This window comes from Gallus gallus, chromosome 12, assembly GCF_016699485.2.
Source record: "Gallus gallus isolate bGalGal1 chromosome 12, bGalGal1.mat.broiler.GRCg7b, whole genome shotgun sequence".
Lineage (NCBI taxonomy): Eukaryota > Metazoa > Chordata > Aves > Galliformes > Phasianidae > Gallus > Gallus gallus.
Window position 1 is genome coordinate 4712962 of NC_052543.1, and position 18842 is coordinate 4731803.

Sequence of the window (18842 nt, forward strand, 5' to 3'; positions counted from 1 at the left end):
GGATTGCTTTCCAAAGAATATAAAGAGAACAACCGAATAGTCTTATTTTACTTGGCCAGCTCTTGTGTGGTATTTACTGGTCCCCCTAGCTAATTTAGATTCATAGAAATAGTTTCCTTTTGACTAGACAACTCTAATTTTCTCCGTATGGGCACCTAATTGCAATTAGGAACATGGCACACAGAAGGCAATTCCAACTGAGTAATCTGGAACCAAGAAACAATTGTTTTCTGAAAGGATATGCCTTAAAAGTGTCAAAATCTGCTTATTTAGAAAAATGTCTAAATCTACTTTCAGAAGCGAGATATCCCAAACATTAAGAATTAGGTTACAAAATGAGAAGTCACACTATCATCTCTACAGTGCAACCAGAGTGCACTAGTGTCATTTTAATGTGAGTAGATACTCATTCCCAAAAACACAACAGCTATCTAAAAAGCTCCAGCAACTTAGCAGCTTCTATTCTCACTTTTATTACGCAGAGGATTGCTGGGCTGGGCGTTTAGTAGATGGTAACTACAAAGACTAACACGAATCTGTGGTTCTGTGATTTCTGGTTACATGAAACAAAATTTCAGTATGGGCTTGTATTCTGCTACTGCAGCGCCATTCCAGTTCTGGTGGGCAAAAACACTGATCTACTAAGCTTCTCTTATTTCTAAATACAGTTCATGTTTAAAGACCAAAAAGTCTATTTTTGCATGCTGAAGAATAAATGTTAAGCCTTGTAAACCTGGGAAGTATAATGGTCAGTGGTTTCCATGCCTGCCTTGTCAAATGGGTTTCCAGGAAAAACTACTGTTTTTTAAACACAACTAGTTCCAAACTTTTCCTGGGAGAGCAATGATATTTCCTGGAACATGCTAGCAATGTTTGGAAGAATAGGAGGAAAGTTACACACTACAGTGCTCAATTCTCACAGTTGACAAGGAATATTCCGTAATGTTGAGGAGTGAAAAAGAATGTTTTAAAATAATCAAAGATAGGCTCTCGTAACAATAAGTATCCTGAAAAGGCAGGAGTCACCTTCTCCGTGAAGGAACTAAGCCATTACTTATCTATTGCGAAAGAATAACTTCTCCCCTTCTCCTTTGCCACAAAAGCTGTATCAACTTTATCCTGAATATTATCTACCACAATCATTGTGTACTACACTGTGGATGTTCTTGTCCTTCGGATACAAATTAGGCAGCGTCACATAAAATTTCTGGAGGGAACAGCTGCACTTCATCGTCAAATATGTTTAACAGGTTCTTTTTTAATACTGGCAGTGACAAAGTTATAAGACAGATTAAAATAAACTGGAATTGATTTAAAAAATCTGCTGCCATAAAATCGAGGTAGAGCAAACATTCTAAAATTCATTTCCCGCTTTTCCCTCTTGCACACTCATATTACTCGTTACCACAAGATTTTCAGGAGCTAAATTCCCATAAAAATAAGATACCTCAATATCGCTGATGAAGACTCATCAACTCATTAAAGTTTCCAGACGACTTTTCTTTAGCTAGAATCTGTACTGTTGTGGCCCCTGGAATTGCTCAGACTTTACTAAGGCTGTAAAAGAAAATGCTGTATGGGGGTCTTTTCTAACAAACAGAATGCTTCAAGCTTGTCTCATCTTAGAATCAGTGACAAACTACTACCAATGTTAAAAATAAAATCTGTCTAATCCCATCCATCTCTAACATGAACTTGACAAGTTGACAGAGATAACCCTAATTAAGACCTTAATTGCCTGTTCAAGATTGCACTTACGCTAGTTGATCTACGGCCTCTTTCCTTCACACCAAGGCCAGGGAGGTTCAGGTTGAGTATTAGGAAAAATTTATTCTCTGAAAGAGTTGAAAGGCATTGGAACAGGCTGCCCAGGAAAGTGGTGGAGTCACTGTTCCTGGAAGTTTTCAACAAAAGGGTAGATGTAGCACTTTGGGTTGTGGTTTGGTGGCCATAGTGGTGATAGGTTGATGGTTGGACTAGATGCTCTTACTGTTCTTTTCCAATGTTAATGATTCTATGATTTTATGACAAAATACATGCCACCACACCAAGCTACATGCACCATTACATCAACTTGCAGCGACGGGCATGAGAACATTGGCTTTTTGTTTAAAAAATTGTTAGATGAAGCACCAAGGGAAATGTGCCTGCAGGAAATAAAAACTGCATCACAGCACTTGTGGTGTGTATGTGTTACTGCACACACGGTCTTGGCATAGTGCTTATACAACAACATCTAGCAGCACTTTATCACACAGTCAATTATCTTCCAAAGTGCATGGCTTTTACTGAAAGGGAAAGGAAACAATGACTCTCTGTGTGTCAAGCAATCGTTCCATGCAGAACTGCAAAGTAATTCTGAGGCAGATGATACAGACTGCACGATAATGAAAAAATGGGCTGGTTTTAAACAAATACTAAAAACAACAGCACTCAAAATTCTTTAACACTGAAAAAGTATAGTACAATTTTTGTAAACACTCCTCCACAAACTTGTATTCATCGTTACCTTGTGCTATTATCAGTGAAGAATTACAGGCTCTGTCCCGCTGGATTACTGTTAGTGTAATCAACTCGGCTAAATAGCTTGGCACCCTGTCTGCATGCAGCATGTTAAAACTCTGTAGCCTATTCAGCCAAAATCAAATATAAAAGCCCATCTGTATTAATTCTAAGAAGAAATTAATAGACAACTATTTTCATGCAAATCAGAGATTTAAAAAAAGGCAAAACCAATACATATGGATGAACTTTTTCATTCATAATTTTAGATTCCATACAATGAAGACTGTTGTTTAAGCTTTTCGTTTTTCTCTAGCAGTACTCCATACAATACAGTGCGTTGTTCAAACTCTGGAGCAATTTAAGCTTTTTCAGTGTCTCCTGAAATCCCTGGATTTATATCCAAAGAGACCTGGCACTGCAACAAATTTGACTTGTGAATAACAAGTTACAGCCTTTAAGCAAATTGCTCATTAACGGAGAATTCAACTTACTGCTACAAATTTCACTACCTTTTATCTCAGAAAATAAAAAAAAAGGTATGAGCTGCCTATCTCAGCCGCTTGAAAGTTGTGGGATAAGGCTATTATTTGGTTTCCTAATTTCCTTGTTTGGATTATCAGTACACATGCTGAACTAGCGTTGTTATAGATTCTCGTGACAAAACCAAAGTCTAGTGTGATAAAGGGATAGCTTTATTCAATTAAGCAAGGCGGTAAAGTGAGCAAAACAGCGCTGGGCAGCCGAGGGGAGTTTACACTCCACCAGGGTCGCAATTTGAACAAAGGATTTGCTCTGTATTTATACTATTCTTATCTCCTGTATACATTCCAGTCATTCTTGTACGTATACAATTCTTATCTCCTGCGTACATTCCAGTCATTCTTGCGGCTGCGCAGGTTGTTGCTGGGGGATTCATTTTCCTGCCTCCTGATGGTTGTGGAGGTGAAAGTCAGTAGTCTTTTCCATTATTCTTTGGTTATTTTCTAGCAGCTTATGTGCCCCGGGCCTGCAGCTTCTTAGTTTCCGTCGTTTACAACACTATTTACATTTTACAACACTATTTACATTCCCGGACACCTGAGAAAGCACCATTGAGTTTCGATTTGACTAACAAACTTAACCCTTACCTATCACAGCGTCAAGGATGAGGAGAACAATAGAATCCCAGGGAAAAAAAAAAAAAAAAAAAAAAAGCTTAAATACAACCTACATCTATCTTGCCTTTGCTGAATGAGGAAAATAAACTGAATTTATATGTCAGTAGTGAATAGGAAATTACCAACTTCATGTTAGGAGGAAATGAGTAAGAAAAGACCAACTGTTAAGTCAGAGCTTTTTAGTTTTTCATAAAGATGAAAGACACTGGGAAAAAAAAAAAACCCTCACAGGATGTTCCATAAACCAGGGACAGTTGGTAATCTTAATGTGCATGACTCTGAACAGAAATTTTACACTTGATTACAAAAAAAAAGAAAAAAGAAAAAACCAAAAAATCATTAGGAGAGAGATTTCTAACCCATTTCTTGTTTCACTAATTCTTAACAGAAGGATAGTATTAAAGTAATTTTATACATTTAGAAACAAAACCAAACTTTGGAGTTAATAGCAGAAACTGATGTTACAATACCAAGGTAAAATGCAAGGTCAGCAAAGAAAACGGATGGAAACTATTCTTTAGAACTTAAGAAAGCAGGTTATATTTCATTAAAAAGCAAATGAAGCTAGCAGAAACAGTTTCAGGCTCCACACTGGACATCAAACATCTACATGGACCCTTCTGGGAAGATGTACATATATCCAAAATGGCTCGCAGTGCCCTAAGACAATACATAGCTACTCAAGTTCAATACTGTAGCCAACTAATGCTTCACTGTTACAGGAAGTCAGAGAAATAATTATGTAATATGCCACTAACTAATGTAAGCTGTCCTGAAACCAGAAAGGGGTGGGTTGGGTTTTTTTTTTTATTTTATTTTTGTTTTTTAATAAATCTGGATCCAATTTTCTTCATTAAAAAACTCCAGTCTTCTGGACTGTCCAGAGAACCCTGTATAACTATTTCAAGTGCTCCAAGTCTCATAACATGCCTGGGGGATTTCTTAGCATCTTATTGCATTTCTTTATACCTTTCCCAGCACAGCCGTTCAAGCCTTGAGAATGCAGTAATAACACAAAGCATTTGAAAATGCGAGAGAGGAAGGAAGAGAGAAATCTGCCTTCCAACGTACAACCATCTGCACAGTCCCTCGGATAAACAACAAAATGAAACGGATCTTTCACTTGGAGACTGCACCTTCTCATACATACTCTATTTGAAACAGGGAGCCAGAACTGGCTACAGTGCCCCTGGATTAGTCAAAGAGCACAATCACCTGTGATTTGTTTTTGTTTAACCCAAAGCCCTCTTGCCATTACCTCACACACAAGGCTTTCAGAGAAAGAATATTAAGCTAAAGTTAAGTGAGTTTCCATTGCAAAACAAGATACAGATGTTCTACCTCTGAATACATGCCCAGATCAAGTGCTTGTTATTCGATATGAAGCACTGGGAATGCCAGACTGGTACAGAATGGCTCCGCTTCATGGCCTCTTCACCTCAGCGAGGACAACAGTCTCCCAGGAGTCTTCTGATGTCTCTAAGCTCATTAGGAAGAAAACAGTGATCTGAAAGCGCTACTCATTAAGCTGGCCATTGCCGTTAACTGGCAGCAAACGTTTCAGAGGATGTCAGATGTATTCCCATTAAAAATCAGTATCAAAATGCTGAGTCAACAAGCCTCTGTAATTATTTCTTCCTTTCTATTGCACAATTACAGTCAGTTGCTTGAAATGCTAATAGTATTATCACTTTTCAATCATTGAAAACTAAACTGTCTCATCTGGAATTTTAGCTTTCACTGGCGAAGACTCAAACTTTTTTTTTTTTTTAAATGCAACTTGTTAAAAAGACCATGTCATTAAAATTGAGGTTTTCCTCCAAAAGCATCGCTTAGAAATGAGATTTTATCACAGAGCATCATGAGAAGCTCAGAACTAGTAATAATATTGAGAGGATGCTCAAAAGGACACAAGTTAGCAGCATGGAACTAACCACCCTGAGGAAAGGAAATGACTTACTCTGTGGTTCTAAGTTATGAACTCCTATTCAGAAACTCTCACCTCATCCTTGGTTATAATTTTTATGCTGGCTGGGATTGTCTTAATTACACACATGTGCAAAGCTTTCCATCATAGTACAGAATCAAAGAGAGCTGAGGCTGGAATATGACGTCTGGAGATCATCAAGTCCAAACCTCCTGCACAAAACCAGGGTCAGCTAGGGCAGGTTGCTGAGGGCCGTGTCCAGTTGAGTTTTGAGTTATTTCCAAAGAAAAATTGCACAAACTCTCTGGACAACTTGTGCCAGTGTTTGACCACTCTCACAGTTAAAAGAAATACATTATAAATAAATAAAATTATATCTTACGTTTGAAAAAACTGTCAACTCCAGCTAGGAGCACAAAGTACTCTCAGTGAAACCTCAACTCCTTCTTTGGGGTTAATGACAGAATTTCTAGATCTGCCATTTTCCCCCCATCTCACAAAAAGCCAATGTTCTGTCCATAAGGCAGATCCCATCTATATTAGTCATCATTATGCCCTCTTCCCGTACTCCACTGAGTAAGGCAAAATGAGAAATATGTTTTCTGAACTGAATGGCTCTCTGTGAATAAATGGTCTCATACTCACTGGAGTGTGATCATGACACTATTTCTTATGAATGGAATGAAATTATCCTGAAATTAATCATGAAATTATCTCCTTGAAAGCAGCCCTGCAGAGAAGGACTTGGGGGTCCTGGTGGACGAGAAGCTGGACATGAGCCAGCAGTGTGTGCTTGCAGCCCAGAAGGCCAACTGTGTTCTGGGCTGCATTAAAAAAGGAGTGGCCAGCAGGGAGAGGGAGGTGATTGTCCCCCTCTACTCAGCTCTTGTGAGGCCCCACCTGCAGTACTGCATCCAGGCCTGGGGCCCCCAGTACAGGAAGGACGTGGAGCTCTCAGACTGGGTCCAGAGGAGGGCCACTAAGGTGATCAGAGTGCTGGAGCACCACTCCTATGAAGAAAGGTTGAGGGAACTGGGATTGTTCAGCTCAGAGAAGAGAAGGCTCTGGGAAGACCTCATTGCGGCCTTCCAATACTTGAAGGGAGCATATAAGCAGGAAGGGGAATGGCTGTTTACGAGGGTGGATAGTGATAGGACAAGGGAGCATGATCTTAAACTGAGACAGGGGAGGTTTAAGTTAGATATTAGGAGGACGTTTTTCACCCAGAGGGTGGTGACACACTGGAACAGGTTGCCCAAGGAGGCTGTGGATGCCCCATCCCTGGAGGCATTCAAGGCCAGGCTGGATGTGGCTCTGTGCAGCCTGGTCTGGTGGTTGGTGACCCTGCACATAGCAGGGGGTTGAAACTGGATGAGCATTGTGGTCCTTTTCAACCCAGGCCATTCTATGATTCTACAAAATTAAGACAAATCTGTGGTTTCTTGCACCTGTCTGTCAAAGAAGACTAACCAAATGCTGACATTAACTCAGTAACCTAAAACTTGCACACTACATATTGCTATCTGTAAGTCTTGCTGGGCAAAACCAAGGAGGACTCCTCATGCTATGCAAACTATGCACTTCTATACCATGTTGAACTATAGAACTGTCAAAGGCACACTATAGAAGAACTTTTCCCATTTCTTAAGCATCAGGACATCTCTTATGTATAAGCTACAGCTACAGATCAGTGGCACATTGGCACCTCCAGTGGCTTGTGACTGGAGGTAGAAGTTTAAAATAGAGTAAACATTGTAAAATGACAACGGTACATTTCACCAGCAAACAAATTATCTCAAGAAGGAACAGCAAGAGCTTCAAGAGAGAATCTAAAGGAATAAGGAAGTCATCTCCCTTATTTCCTGTAGTATATAGGTCCATACATATGGTATGAATCCAGATAAGACATATAATTCTTTCCACTGAAATTTCAAACCTATAAAATAGATTTGAAATATATTTTTGAAACATATATTGGTGTCTACATCTGCAGAATACTTTTTAGGAAGACATCTACTTATAAGTAGTTCAAGTATGATCTTCAATAAATCCTAATTAATGAAGTCTGAAAGGGCACTTTGTTCTCAATATACTTACTACTACAGCAGTGTCCTTGAAAAGACAAAATCCATCACAGCTCATACAACTCTTACAAAATAAATACTATGGCAGAGGAAGATCTGTAGGCATCTCTAAATCACCCTTAGAGTTCAGTACAGATGTTGTCAGTGACTGTTTATACTTTTTAAACCACTGGGATATAAACACCTCACTATAAACACCACTGAATTTTTGCCTTTTTTTTTTCATTTTTTGTGTGTTTACTTTAGTGTTAAAAATGTTAACTTCCATAATAAGGAAAATAGCAACAGATGTTTAAGCTAAACAAAGACTGCTATAGTAGACTACTCTGAGCAGCTTTTAACTTCTGAAGCTAAGATCTATTGAAATAACAATTAATGGAGAAAGGGGTGGAAAAACGGATCTGGAAAGAATCACCCATTAAAATTAGGCGTAATTTTAACGAATTGAACTAGTGAGCCAAAACTACAGTTTTTCTGCCTTAGTTAACAAAACATTGAGGAACGTGTGCTACATAAGTAGAATTTTAAGCAAACTTCATGGTCTTCATCAGAAATTGTCACCTGCCTCCAAACAAAGCACTGCTTACTACAGAGAGCAATGAAAAGTTAAAGGATCCTTCAAGTTGTCTTTTCTTAATTAGTCCTCTAACTATAATGAAGAAAACACAGATAGGAAAGAACTTGAAACTTCAACTAGTCTTGTACTATCTCAGTTCTGGATTACTCGGTACTGATACAAATGCTCAATCTTCTTTAAAAACAGCTTTATTCAAGCAAGTATCTCCATATTTGAGCAGGAAAGAAAAAGAAAGAACAACAACAACAAAAAATCAAATTTTAACAGTTCTATAGGGAACTCCTCCATTTCCCAAAGGAAGGAATTGTGTCCATTCTGATTTAATGGTAGAAAAGATGTTATTTTCCAAAGAGAAGCTCAGCAATCTAACTTCTGGCCTAGTCCTTTTTTTGAACATATGAATAGGCATTTTCTATTCCTACGTGTGCTCCTTATTGTTTCTTCCCTAACAACTACAGCAAGTTTATGTTCCAAATGAACATGGAAAATGTTCCTGCTGAATCAGAAGAAAGATTTCTGCAAGGCTTGTGTGTGGCTACAGCAAAAACAGTTCTATTGCCAAGCCGAATAAGCTCTGTGGTGCCTTTCTTTCCAGTCAAAGCCAAGCCATAACCACTTCTTCAAACTGCACGTAGATAAAACTCCACTAAGATTAAGAAACTTATTTTACTCTATTACCTCAGGCAACTTCAAAATAGGACTCTTAATGCTTACAAAATGAAGAGCAAACGCCAACCTACATTAGCTGGAGACAGCATAGGTACAATTCAGAGTCCAGCAGAGAGAAAAAAATTACATTTTCCAACTAGTTGTGTAATTCTTTCCACAGGGGATGGGAGCGTGGGGTGGTTCTTGGGAAAGGAGGGGTGTGCGCGATGGAGGAGGGGGAGGCATCTCGCAGCCAGGGCTTTCTCTGAGCTGTGCAGGAAATGAGAAGTCAAACAATGGGCTACTCTGTGCTCTGCAGCACGGCGCCTCTGCGAGCCCCATGGCTGTGCACTCAAACTCTTCATTGTTCGCGACCCAACTGCTGAATCGATGTAAAAATTATTTCGAGCTACTCTGTATAAAAGCGTCTCCCCCACCTAAAAGTGGCGGTGCCCGACTGCTAGGTAGGATTACAAGCAGAAATGTAAATTAATACCTACACCCATATTACAAACTATTTCCTCCACAGCTGCAGACATTACCAACAAACACTCTGCCTGGCAGACACAGAAGGAACACAGTCCTTTAAACGAATCTAACTAATGTTATCTTCAAGAAAAAAAAAAAAAAAAAAAAACAGGAAAAAAATTATGTGAAAAGGAAAAAAAAAAAATGTCCATCCCTCAAACAAAGCCGTACTAACAACACAGATTGTGAGGTATCTTAAAGCCAACCGTAGAGATCTCCTTTCAGGAGGAAAATCCATGCTCACAAAGAACAGAAAACACACCCGACAAAAGAGCTTTGTGAAATGAAAGCATTACCTTCGTAGCACAGAATGCCAATATTGTTGTTCATCTTGTCCAAGTATTGGTAGTTCAACAGGTCCATCTTCATAAATAGCATTTATCGGGCTAGCAAAAAAGACCAGCTTGTTTGCTTTCACCCAGATTCAGGGAGAAGGAAGCCAGGCAAATGGTGCTGAGGACGCTCCCGGCCCCTGAAACTTCACTAGCACAAGGCCCAGCCTTCGCTAATCAAAACAAAGTATATTAAAGGAAAGTTGGAGGGATTAAAACACACACGCTCCCTTCCAAACTTTACAAGCTAAAAGTATATTGCGTCCTTCAGTACAAAGAAAACTGTCTGAAAACTTTTCAAGTCTTTTTCCAAATTAAAAAAAAAAAAAGAAAGAAAAAGCAAACAGAAACAAGGGAAATTTCCTAGGACAAAGACACACTAGTTCTCCTCACAGCCCGCTGCAAGTTAACTGCACTGACATGCAGGCTATGCTTGGTATGACTCGTATGTAAACCAGCTTCCTCTCTCTATCAGGCGGGGAGGACTGAGCATGCTCAGTGAATCCCTGGAGCTCTTCAAATGTCAGGGATATTTTCTGTACAAGATCAGGCTCTAAATGCACTAAGTGTTTGAAAGAAAGAGAAGGAGGAGGTGGAGAGCCTGCACAGAAGGGGCCTGTGCAGCAGGGGCCATGTCAGAGCCGCTCTGACAGGAAGCAGCGCTGCCACTGCGAGCGGGAAGCGAGGGCGGCACGGCCGCCGGGAGGCCTCCATGCAGGCAGCGGCCCGACTGCGGCACCACCACAGCACAGCGCGGCCATCTCTTCACATTCGTTAGCTCTCTTGCTCTTTTGCTGTATTTCCAAGCACGACCTCAGACATTGTCCTGTACCGTTGCAGTGAAAAATAATGCTATGTAAGAGTGGCAGAGCAGAACAGCAGCTGTGGTCTGACACAGGCAGCTGGTTAGGGAAACGTGACACTGAGGGTTTACCTGTGTCCGTGCTCACACGCACCGCTACTGTTCAATCAGTACATCACTACATTTGATTCCTTTCAGGTATATTAGTTGTCAAAAATTGTTTGGATTGTTAGAAATTGCTGCAGCTCCACGTGAAGTGGCGCAGATGATGGAGGTTTCTACAGCAGTTGGTCTCATCCCAGGATGCAGTCAGCCCTTCTGCAGTTCTAACCTTGACCACAAAGGCTGGCGCTGCTTGTACAGATGTGCATGACTCATCCGGAGAGGGCAGAACATCTGCATAGAGGTAAGCATGTGCTAACCTAGCAGGCATCGGCTTGCACTTCCTGTGGCTAATCAACACCTGAAGGCTGATCTGACAGAAATAGAGAAATAAATTCCAGAGAATTTTAGTCTAAGACAAACAAAAAGGCTAATGGCGTCCTGATCTTGCCTCTGCCTCTCTCTCCTCTTTGAACTGGATGGTAATTCTTCCCTGCCTTCCTGGGAAGGAGAATTTTAATGGTACACAGGAGAGCACACAGTCAGTGAGAATCAATAACAAACTTTAATTTCCACTTTGGGAATTCCTCTGCTTTGTTAGTGCATTACAGAAGCATTTTGCCACAGCATTTTGAAAAGCACTACTGGAACACTCTGGCTATTTCAGGGAGACGAGGTAATTCAAGTGAAGTTACTACTGATAAATAGGAGTAAGAAATTTATCTCCAAGGAACATTTTCCAGAGCTCAAATAAAGTTTCTCCTTCCTTCAAACATGAGAAACAGTCCTGCGAGCTATCTGCCTACATACTCCATTTGAAGGAGGATGTCCACTGAAGAATGCTGAATTTGATACTTCAGGAAATAAGCTACCTAAAAGAAAATCTGCATTACTGAGGAGATGAAGGTCTGTAAGTCTTTTATTGATTATTTATATGTTAAAAAGGCACTCTCCATACTAGAAGTATTGTTAATCTTTAAGACTAACATGCTGGAAAAGCTCAATGCAGAAGTAACAATACATTTCTCACATAGCATCTAATAGAAGGGTTGCTGTTGGCTTTTTTGTTGTTGTTGTTGCCTCACAGGACTTGTTACTGTTTAAGTTGCAATCACTCATCTCCAGACCAAAGTAATACACAGTGCTTTCCAGCAAGAGAAATGATTTTAATGAAGAACATTATCGTTTTCAAGTATGGGGGCCAGAAGATTTAAGTAGCAGATCATGTGCATATACAAAACTCCAAGCTGTTGTACATCAGTGTTATAGATTTTCACTTAATAAGGGCATGGAGAGAAGCATTAGTGTTTGAAGTTAGAAACAGACAAAAATCTATACCTGCAATGTTAACAAAAAGAAACAAGTTTCCCCCAAGTTTTGTATGTAAGCATGGAAAATATAGGTGCTATGTACAGTTTTTAATATTGACTGCATCTTTCAGACTCAAAAGCATAGAATTATCAACTACTCTGTTCAAACTGCTGTTCATCACACACTTCACCAGTCTGAGATACCTTGCACTGAGCTGAAATCAATCAGTGCATCAGTAGGTTAGATGTGACATACATAGTTATTAACATCACCCCAGGATAGTTCTTAGTTCTTTTTCCGTACATCAATAGTTGCTACCACAACTACATGCCATACTAGCTCAGTCTGATATTATCTAAAGTACTTCTCTTAGTATTGCACACGCTTTTCTTCCATAAGGCAGATAAATACCCAAAGCTAAATATAATGTTCAGTACTCTGGAACTTCTAACACAACAGCAACCCCTAGAGGTAACTGAAAATCCACATAACATCTTTCTGAATCCCTCTGGACTCCACATCTAAGTACATCAAATCTGACTCTAATTAGCCCACATAAACAGATGAGACAGTTCAACCTCTTTGTGATCTTCAGATTCACTTTTAACAGAGAAAGCAAAGGCAGTATTCACACAGGAATGCCTTTCCATGGAAGTATTCTGAAGCAAGGAAAGCAAAACCAAAGTGGTTCTATTAAGTAGGTAAATCACGGTTGTCAAAACTGGGGGACCAAATACATACTTTGACAGCTAGGGTCTTCATTAAGGTGGAATTAGATAAGATTGCCTTTTCTACAAGAAAACAAAACTTTCCCTCTTGCAGAATACAGTGGCAGATCTACAGAAGTTGGGAGAAGCAAATGGCATAGCAGACTCAGCATCTAAACTCCATATACCTTCCCTGGACCAGCTTATGTTTGGTTAAATGGGCCGATACCCCTTCGCAGCTGGAGCACATAAGGAGCACTCCTGGTGAACCTCCATCAGCTTCTCATCTGAACAGAATCTAGCTTATGGCCAAGAACACTCCGACACAGACCAAGGACAATCAGGAGATGCATTGTTGAAAGCAAATGCTTGACGCAGCAAGAGCCCTGTTACTGACATAACCAGGGTGACTAAGCGCTGATGAGCAGAAGACAGCATTTTTGAGACTTAAAATCTTGTCAAACATGTCCTTTCAACAACATACAGGGCACATACATTATTGAATCACTTACTGGTTCCTAAATACTGGTGGAACTCTTCTACTATAAAAATATATAAATCTCATCGATTTAAGCAATAACAGGAATCTTATTAAAAAGTTAATCTATACTTGTATATCAATTACCTGAATGTAGGAAAAATTGGCAATTCCTGCATATATCACATCCATAATACTAGATTTGACAGTAAGAGTTTACATGATTCTTACAGCATTTAAAAATATAGAGCGGCTTCAGAACAAACGGTTTCAAGAAGCTACCTACAATGGAGCATTCTTATCTGCCTTCTCTCTGATGTCCTCAACCCTGACTAGTCTTTCTACCTGTCTGTCATAGCTCTCACCTCCTGCTTGCCTCTTCTCTCATTCTTGCTACTGTCTTAGGCAGTAGTACTGAAGAGCCCACAAAAACAGCCTTGGTTCACACTCCATGCTACACACCATTTTTCAAAGGAAAAACGTACAGCGCTCGCTGACACTGTAGAAGAAAGATCTGGAATCTGCTCACTTGGACACATGACTCAAATTTCATTCTTGATGATCATCAGCACAGAGCACCATTTTGACAGTGACCAATTTTGCAACTTAAGAGAAAAAAACAGAGTCTTAATAGAACAGTAACTAACTGATGTAGAACACCACCCATTTGACTCCCATTTCTGCATGGACAACAATAGATGTTACAGATCCTGAGGTTGGGAAGGCTTTTATGTTCTATCACCTAGTTGATATGTCAACATCCTTAATGAAAGAGGTTGGAGGAGTAAAGCAAGAGTACTTCAGATACAGGCTCTACCTTTTCCATTCAACTAAAAGAGACTCTAGCTAGCAGCTGCTAGGTGGCGATGTGCCTGAAGGAAAAAATAATACTATTCCTTTTCCTCCTTTTCCTGATATTCAGTTGCAGAGTTGCTGCACTTAACACCAACATTTTTTTTTTTTTTACCGTAGTTACAATATATTTTACCTGAAAAAAAGTAGATAAAAATTCTCATCTAAGCAAAATGGAGTGTGTGCTTTTGAATAATCTCAGATACAATAAGAAGATAGAGCCAACATGTATAAAACACACAGGAAATTCAGAACTAGATGACAAGGAAGCTGCTTGCAGAAAGCATTATTTATCTCCTACCCCAGGATAAACTCAATTTACTGTTGTACCATACAGTGATGTAAGGCAAAGGTTTGAGGACAGAAGAAGCAGGGGTAAATACAGGCAGATGACCATTCACAGCAAATCTCACTTTATTTCCTAGCAGCACCTAGCTCTCCAGATCACAATAGAAAATGGGCACAGGAGGCAGTACACGATGCCACTGGCAGCAGCTGCTGCTTCAGCAGGTACCTCTCATGTCCAGAAAAAAGCAGCTGGCAATTCAGGTAGCAACCCACTTTGTTTCCATCAGTTGGATCACACTGACCCAGGACTTCAGTCAGCTACACATCAGTGACCTGTTCTCTTACTGCAGCACAAAATCTACGTCTGCTTTTTTCAAAGCTTACAGGCTTTTTTACAAGTGTTTTAGTGAATGGTAAGTAGCAGTATGCAAAGTACACATTCTGGTGATCGTTCTAAAACAAAATATCACTAAATATCTATCTAACAGTTGTGGAGAACTGTAGGGCAGTAGAGGCAATGAATTAGGTGATTGGTTCCATGGTTTACATGTATTCACTAGTACCTGATTTATCTTGACTTCATTCTTTGACTACTTGTTCAAACAGAACAGCAGAGATCAGATTTACCAAAAAATATCATTCATTTCCACATACTACTTTGCCACGCACAATTTACTGGTACTTTTTCTATTCTCCCAAGCTGGGTTAAAAACACTTTAAAATGCAGATAGAATACATAACAGATAAATCTTGTTTATCTAGGTTGGAAAATTGTTAGTTGCTAATTAAAATCTTGATAATCTTTCCTGTTATTTGCATACTAATTTAAATTTCTGAAGGGTTGATGACAATCAGAAACATAATTTATCTTGAGCTACAAAGAATGTCATACGCCATCAGTCTCCAGATGCACATGCGTGTTAAATTTGCCATGCCCTAGAAGTTAAAATATAACGTGATGGAGAGGGGAGGGAGAAAATTGGAAAGAGTGCATTAAAGAACAATGCCAGTCCTAAGTCAGCTTGATGTGAAATGCTCAGGCATCTGAAACACTTTTTACTTAGGAAAGTTAGGAGCCAGACCATGTTTAAAGGCTAGATTTCAAAATTACTGTGCATATCCCTCATCTTTGGGAAGAAGCAAATCCAGTTTCCAGAAACCACTAATTACAGGGTTTGAAATAAAGCAAAGGGCTCTAAGATTGCTACAGTCTTTGAAAAGATTTCCCCTTTATTGCTAGCTTGGCGAGAGATCAAATATACCCAGTGCCTAACTCAACTTACATGTCAATGTATGTAAATCTCCTTAAGTGTATGCATTTGACCTTGTTTGCACAAAGACTGAATATATCACAGGCAACACAGGTAATAATCTTATAAGTCAGATGTTAAAAAATGAATTCCAATGCTATCTTGCTAGGAACCTTGAAGTACAATCAATTACAACTTTTGTCAAAAAACAAATTAATTTTGGCTTTTAAACATTACAGTAATTACTTATCCTAGACATTAGAATGAGAAAGTTAATAAGCATTTATTACAGGATCCAATTATATAACTCTCAAGCCATTGCTTCATTAAGTTAAAAAGAAATTTCATTCAACTTTTAAGACTGTATTTTTCCATGTGAGGGTTTTGTTCTCTACTATTAGAAAAAGCATTTTATCTTAAATTATTTTACAATAATAAAATTTAAAAAAATTTTAAAAAGAAACAGCCAAAAACAAAACCAAAACACAACAAAGAAAACACGCACTTATCCTGAACAAAAACACACCAGCTACCCAGGGAACAGTGCCTTTACTGAAGATGCCAACGGATCTAATGTCCTCTGGATCAAGCAGAAGAAAACAGTAAAAAAAGAACTACTGCATACAGGTATCCATGTTATACTTGCATTATTCGAAGTAATAATACAAGGAAGAAAAAAATACATTTATGTGCATTATATATACGTGCAGATACATGCATGTCACATTCTGTATCACATGTAGAGAATGTTAAAAAAGATGCATTCACTCCTTTAGTTCTACTTGTTGGTAAGTACAACTTTACAGGTCTCAGAAGTACAGAAAAAACACTCCCAATAACTCTTTATAAGGGAAAACTTTTCAGTAGTCAAGACTTCCCTGTTCCAAAATATTCCATCACTTTCAGAAGTTCATAGTCTCAAGCCTTTTCAATCACTAACACTGCTAAGAAGCTGAAACCTGCCTTTCCAAATGGATCCGAATTACCACTTCCAGTCCGACAGCTACACAGGGTAAGACATTTTCCTCTCCAGATGGGCCATTTTCAATCTCAAAAATAAACACAGAAATTGTTGAAATTTCTCTCTCCATTTTTCTATGAAAAAAGATAATTTTTCTTACTTAGTGCCCCTTCCCTCCCTCCCCCCCCAACCTACTAGAAATGGAAACAAGACACTTGCTTTATTTCCAGCTCTCTGACAAAACGTCTCCTATCATTTCTTTGCACAGCTGGCATTAGCCATTCTTGCAGCATGCAGTGGTCACAACTGTCACTCACCATTTTTAATGGAAGAGGCAACTGTAGAACAGGGAAAGTACAAAAGCAACAGGGGCCAGCAATGCTAATAATCACATTTTAAAACCAAATGTTAGCATGTGATTTACCACAAAGAAGTCACCCTGTGCATGACTGAAGGACCTGGTCAGTGTCTGCCTGTCACCAGACCAAGGTGTCATTGGCAGATGCAAAGCTGAAACTAATAGTCTGTGTTAACTCCAGTTCCCTTTCAAAAAGTGCTTTAAAATTGCAAATACCCTCTTCCCCCTTTCACAAACAAAAGCTTTTGTTTCAGTGATTCTAATTCACAGTTTCCCCAAAACTCACATCCACCACTCTTTCAATTCCTGAAATGTGGTGCTTTCCAAACAATAAAAATATTCCCAAATGTCCCCCAAATCTCCTCAGCTTTTGAAGCGTTTCCCATCTTAACATCCCTTCTCACTTAACTCTCCTCCCTTCCAACTCTTCCAAACACTCTCTCAGGCCATGCTCTCCAACTGCTCTGAATTCCATCCCTTTCTTCCTGCATTAAAGTACCTCCTTGTCTCATCAGCCTTAACTCTGCAGTCATCTCAGAGCCTCCTATTCTCTCTCACATCTCAACACTCCGGATCACCTTAATCCAAGTGTCATATTCCATATTAGGCCTTAAAATTCACACACTGACTTTTCACCTCTTACAGCAGCTACAGCTGCGGGGCTTTACTAGTTTGGGTGCTAACAAACATGTACGCAGTGGCAGGCCAGGGCACACACAGCACCGAAACATACATGAGGTACTGATATCCCAAAAATGAAATAGCAGATCCTGCTTTTAGTTTTGTACTGCCTTCTCTCTCTGCCTTGGTCAACTGCCTTCTGACCTTTTATTGCCTTTCTCTGAGCCACGGGTCCTCTCTGCTACAGCAATAGAGTCTTAAGACACATAAAACTTGCTTCTGTTAACCTGGTAAAACATCAGCTTCTCCCCGGAGTGCTAGAGACAGGCAAAGTCATCCTGAGTGTAACAGAACCCATATACCCCTCCTTCAAGAGGGCAGGGTGATAGAGACATTATTTTGCAACAGGACTGATGGCTAAGGGGGAAGGAGCCCAAACAGCCTCAACATCCTCTCCTGATAAGACTCCACTGTAAAGAAAATTTCCTTTTGAGATAGATCCCAGTTCTCAAGCAAGAAAAAAAAACAGCTGTAGAAGTTGAGCTGAGTGTAGCAGAGAACAGCTGTCAACTAAACCCATCTAGCCTTTGTGCATTTCTTGCCCGATGGTACGTTGTGGTATTCAGATGTCTCTCTTTGGGTATAACGAATCCAAACAGTTAAGTCCCATTATTACTGCTGCTATTCAGTTCACTCTCCTCACCTCTCACCCTGGCTACTGGTGTGTAGGTCACTCCTGTAATCTGCTGTGGTCAAATCAGACCTTTTCTTTTTATTCAGCTTATCCTACATACATAAGGCCAGTATACCATCTCAGGATTTAAAAAATACAAGCATGAACCACATTGATCAAAAATCTGCAATACAATGAACCTTGAGTGACAAGGGGAAAAAAGTAAAAGCAGCGACAGCTCTAGGTCAACAGCATTTAAAAATACAATATATCACAGCAGCGTGGACTGTGTTATTCACAGGGAACAAACTTTCTACATTTATATCTTTTTTTCTAATTATATCACACCAATCCTAAATGAGGATCCCAATACCACTGATGCTGCTACACTGCATATTAGCAAAATTTAAATAAGAATATGAATTAATTAACTCAAAGCTAGGTAAACACCATATGATAGTACAGAACTAGAATTAAATTGTCCAGATATCCACTGCACAGAATTTTACTTCACTTTGTCCTTTCACCAACCTGGACTTTGGCAGGACAGAAAGAACACTGTATTTAACTCTTGAGTTTAGCCTTCCACCCACAGCATAAAATTATGGCTCACACTTACTGTATCAAGTTCCATTTGGGGACATGGTTAGAAACAAAAACAATCCAATCTCATTGTGAAAT

The 18842-nt window shown here is 39.4% G+C and overlaps 1 protein-coding gene and 1 long non-coding RNA gene across 9 annotated transcripts in view; one reads left to right on the forward strand and one right to left on the reverse strand.

Moving 5' to 3' along the window:
* Positions 1–18842, reverse strand: part of VGLL4 (vestigial like family member 4) — a 92460-nt gene that overhangs the window by 36529 nt on the left and 37089 nt on the right. The window contains exon 1 of one of the 8 annotated variants that reach the window (NM_001030593.3): positions 9723–10203. The exons of the other annotated variants lie outside the window; for them this stretch is intronic. Coding sequence (NP_001025764.2) covers positions 9723–9804 — 82 coding nt within the window. The 5' untranslated portion in view covers positions 9805–10203. Of the gene's footprint in view, positions 1–9722; positions 10204–18842 lie in introns of those variants that run through there. 8 annotated transcript variants of the gene reach the window in all.
* On the forward strand, positions 10240–14110 carry LOC124417164. Its single transcript, XR_006931344.1, has 2 exons — positions 10240–11568; positions 12796–14110. It is a non-coding gene; the product is annotated as an uncharacterized LOC124417164 (long non-coding RNA).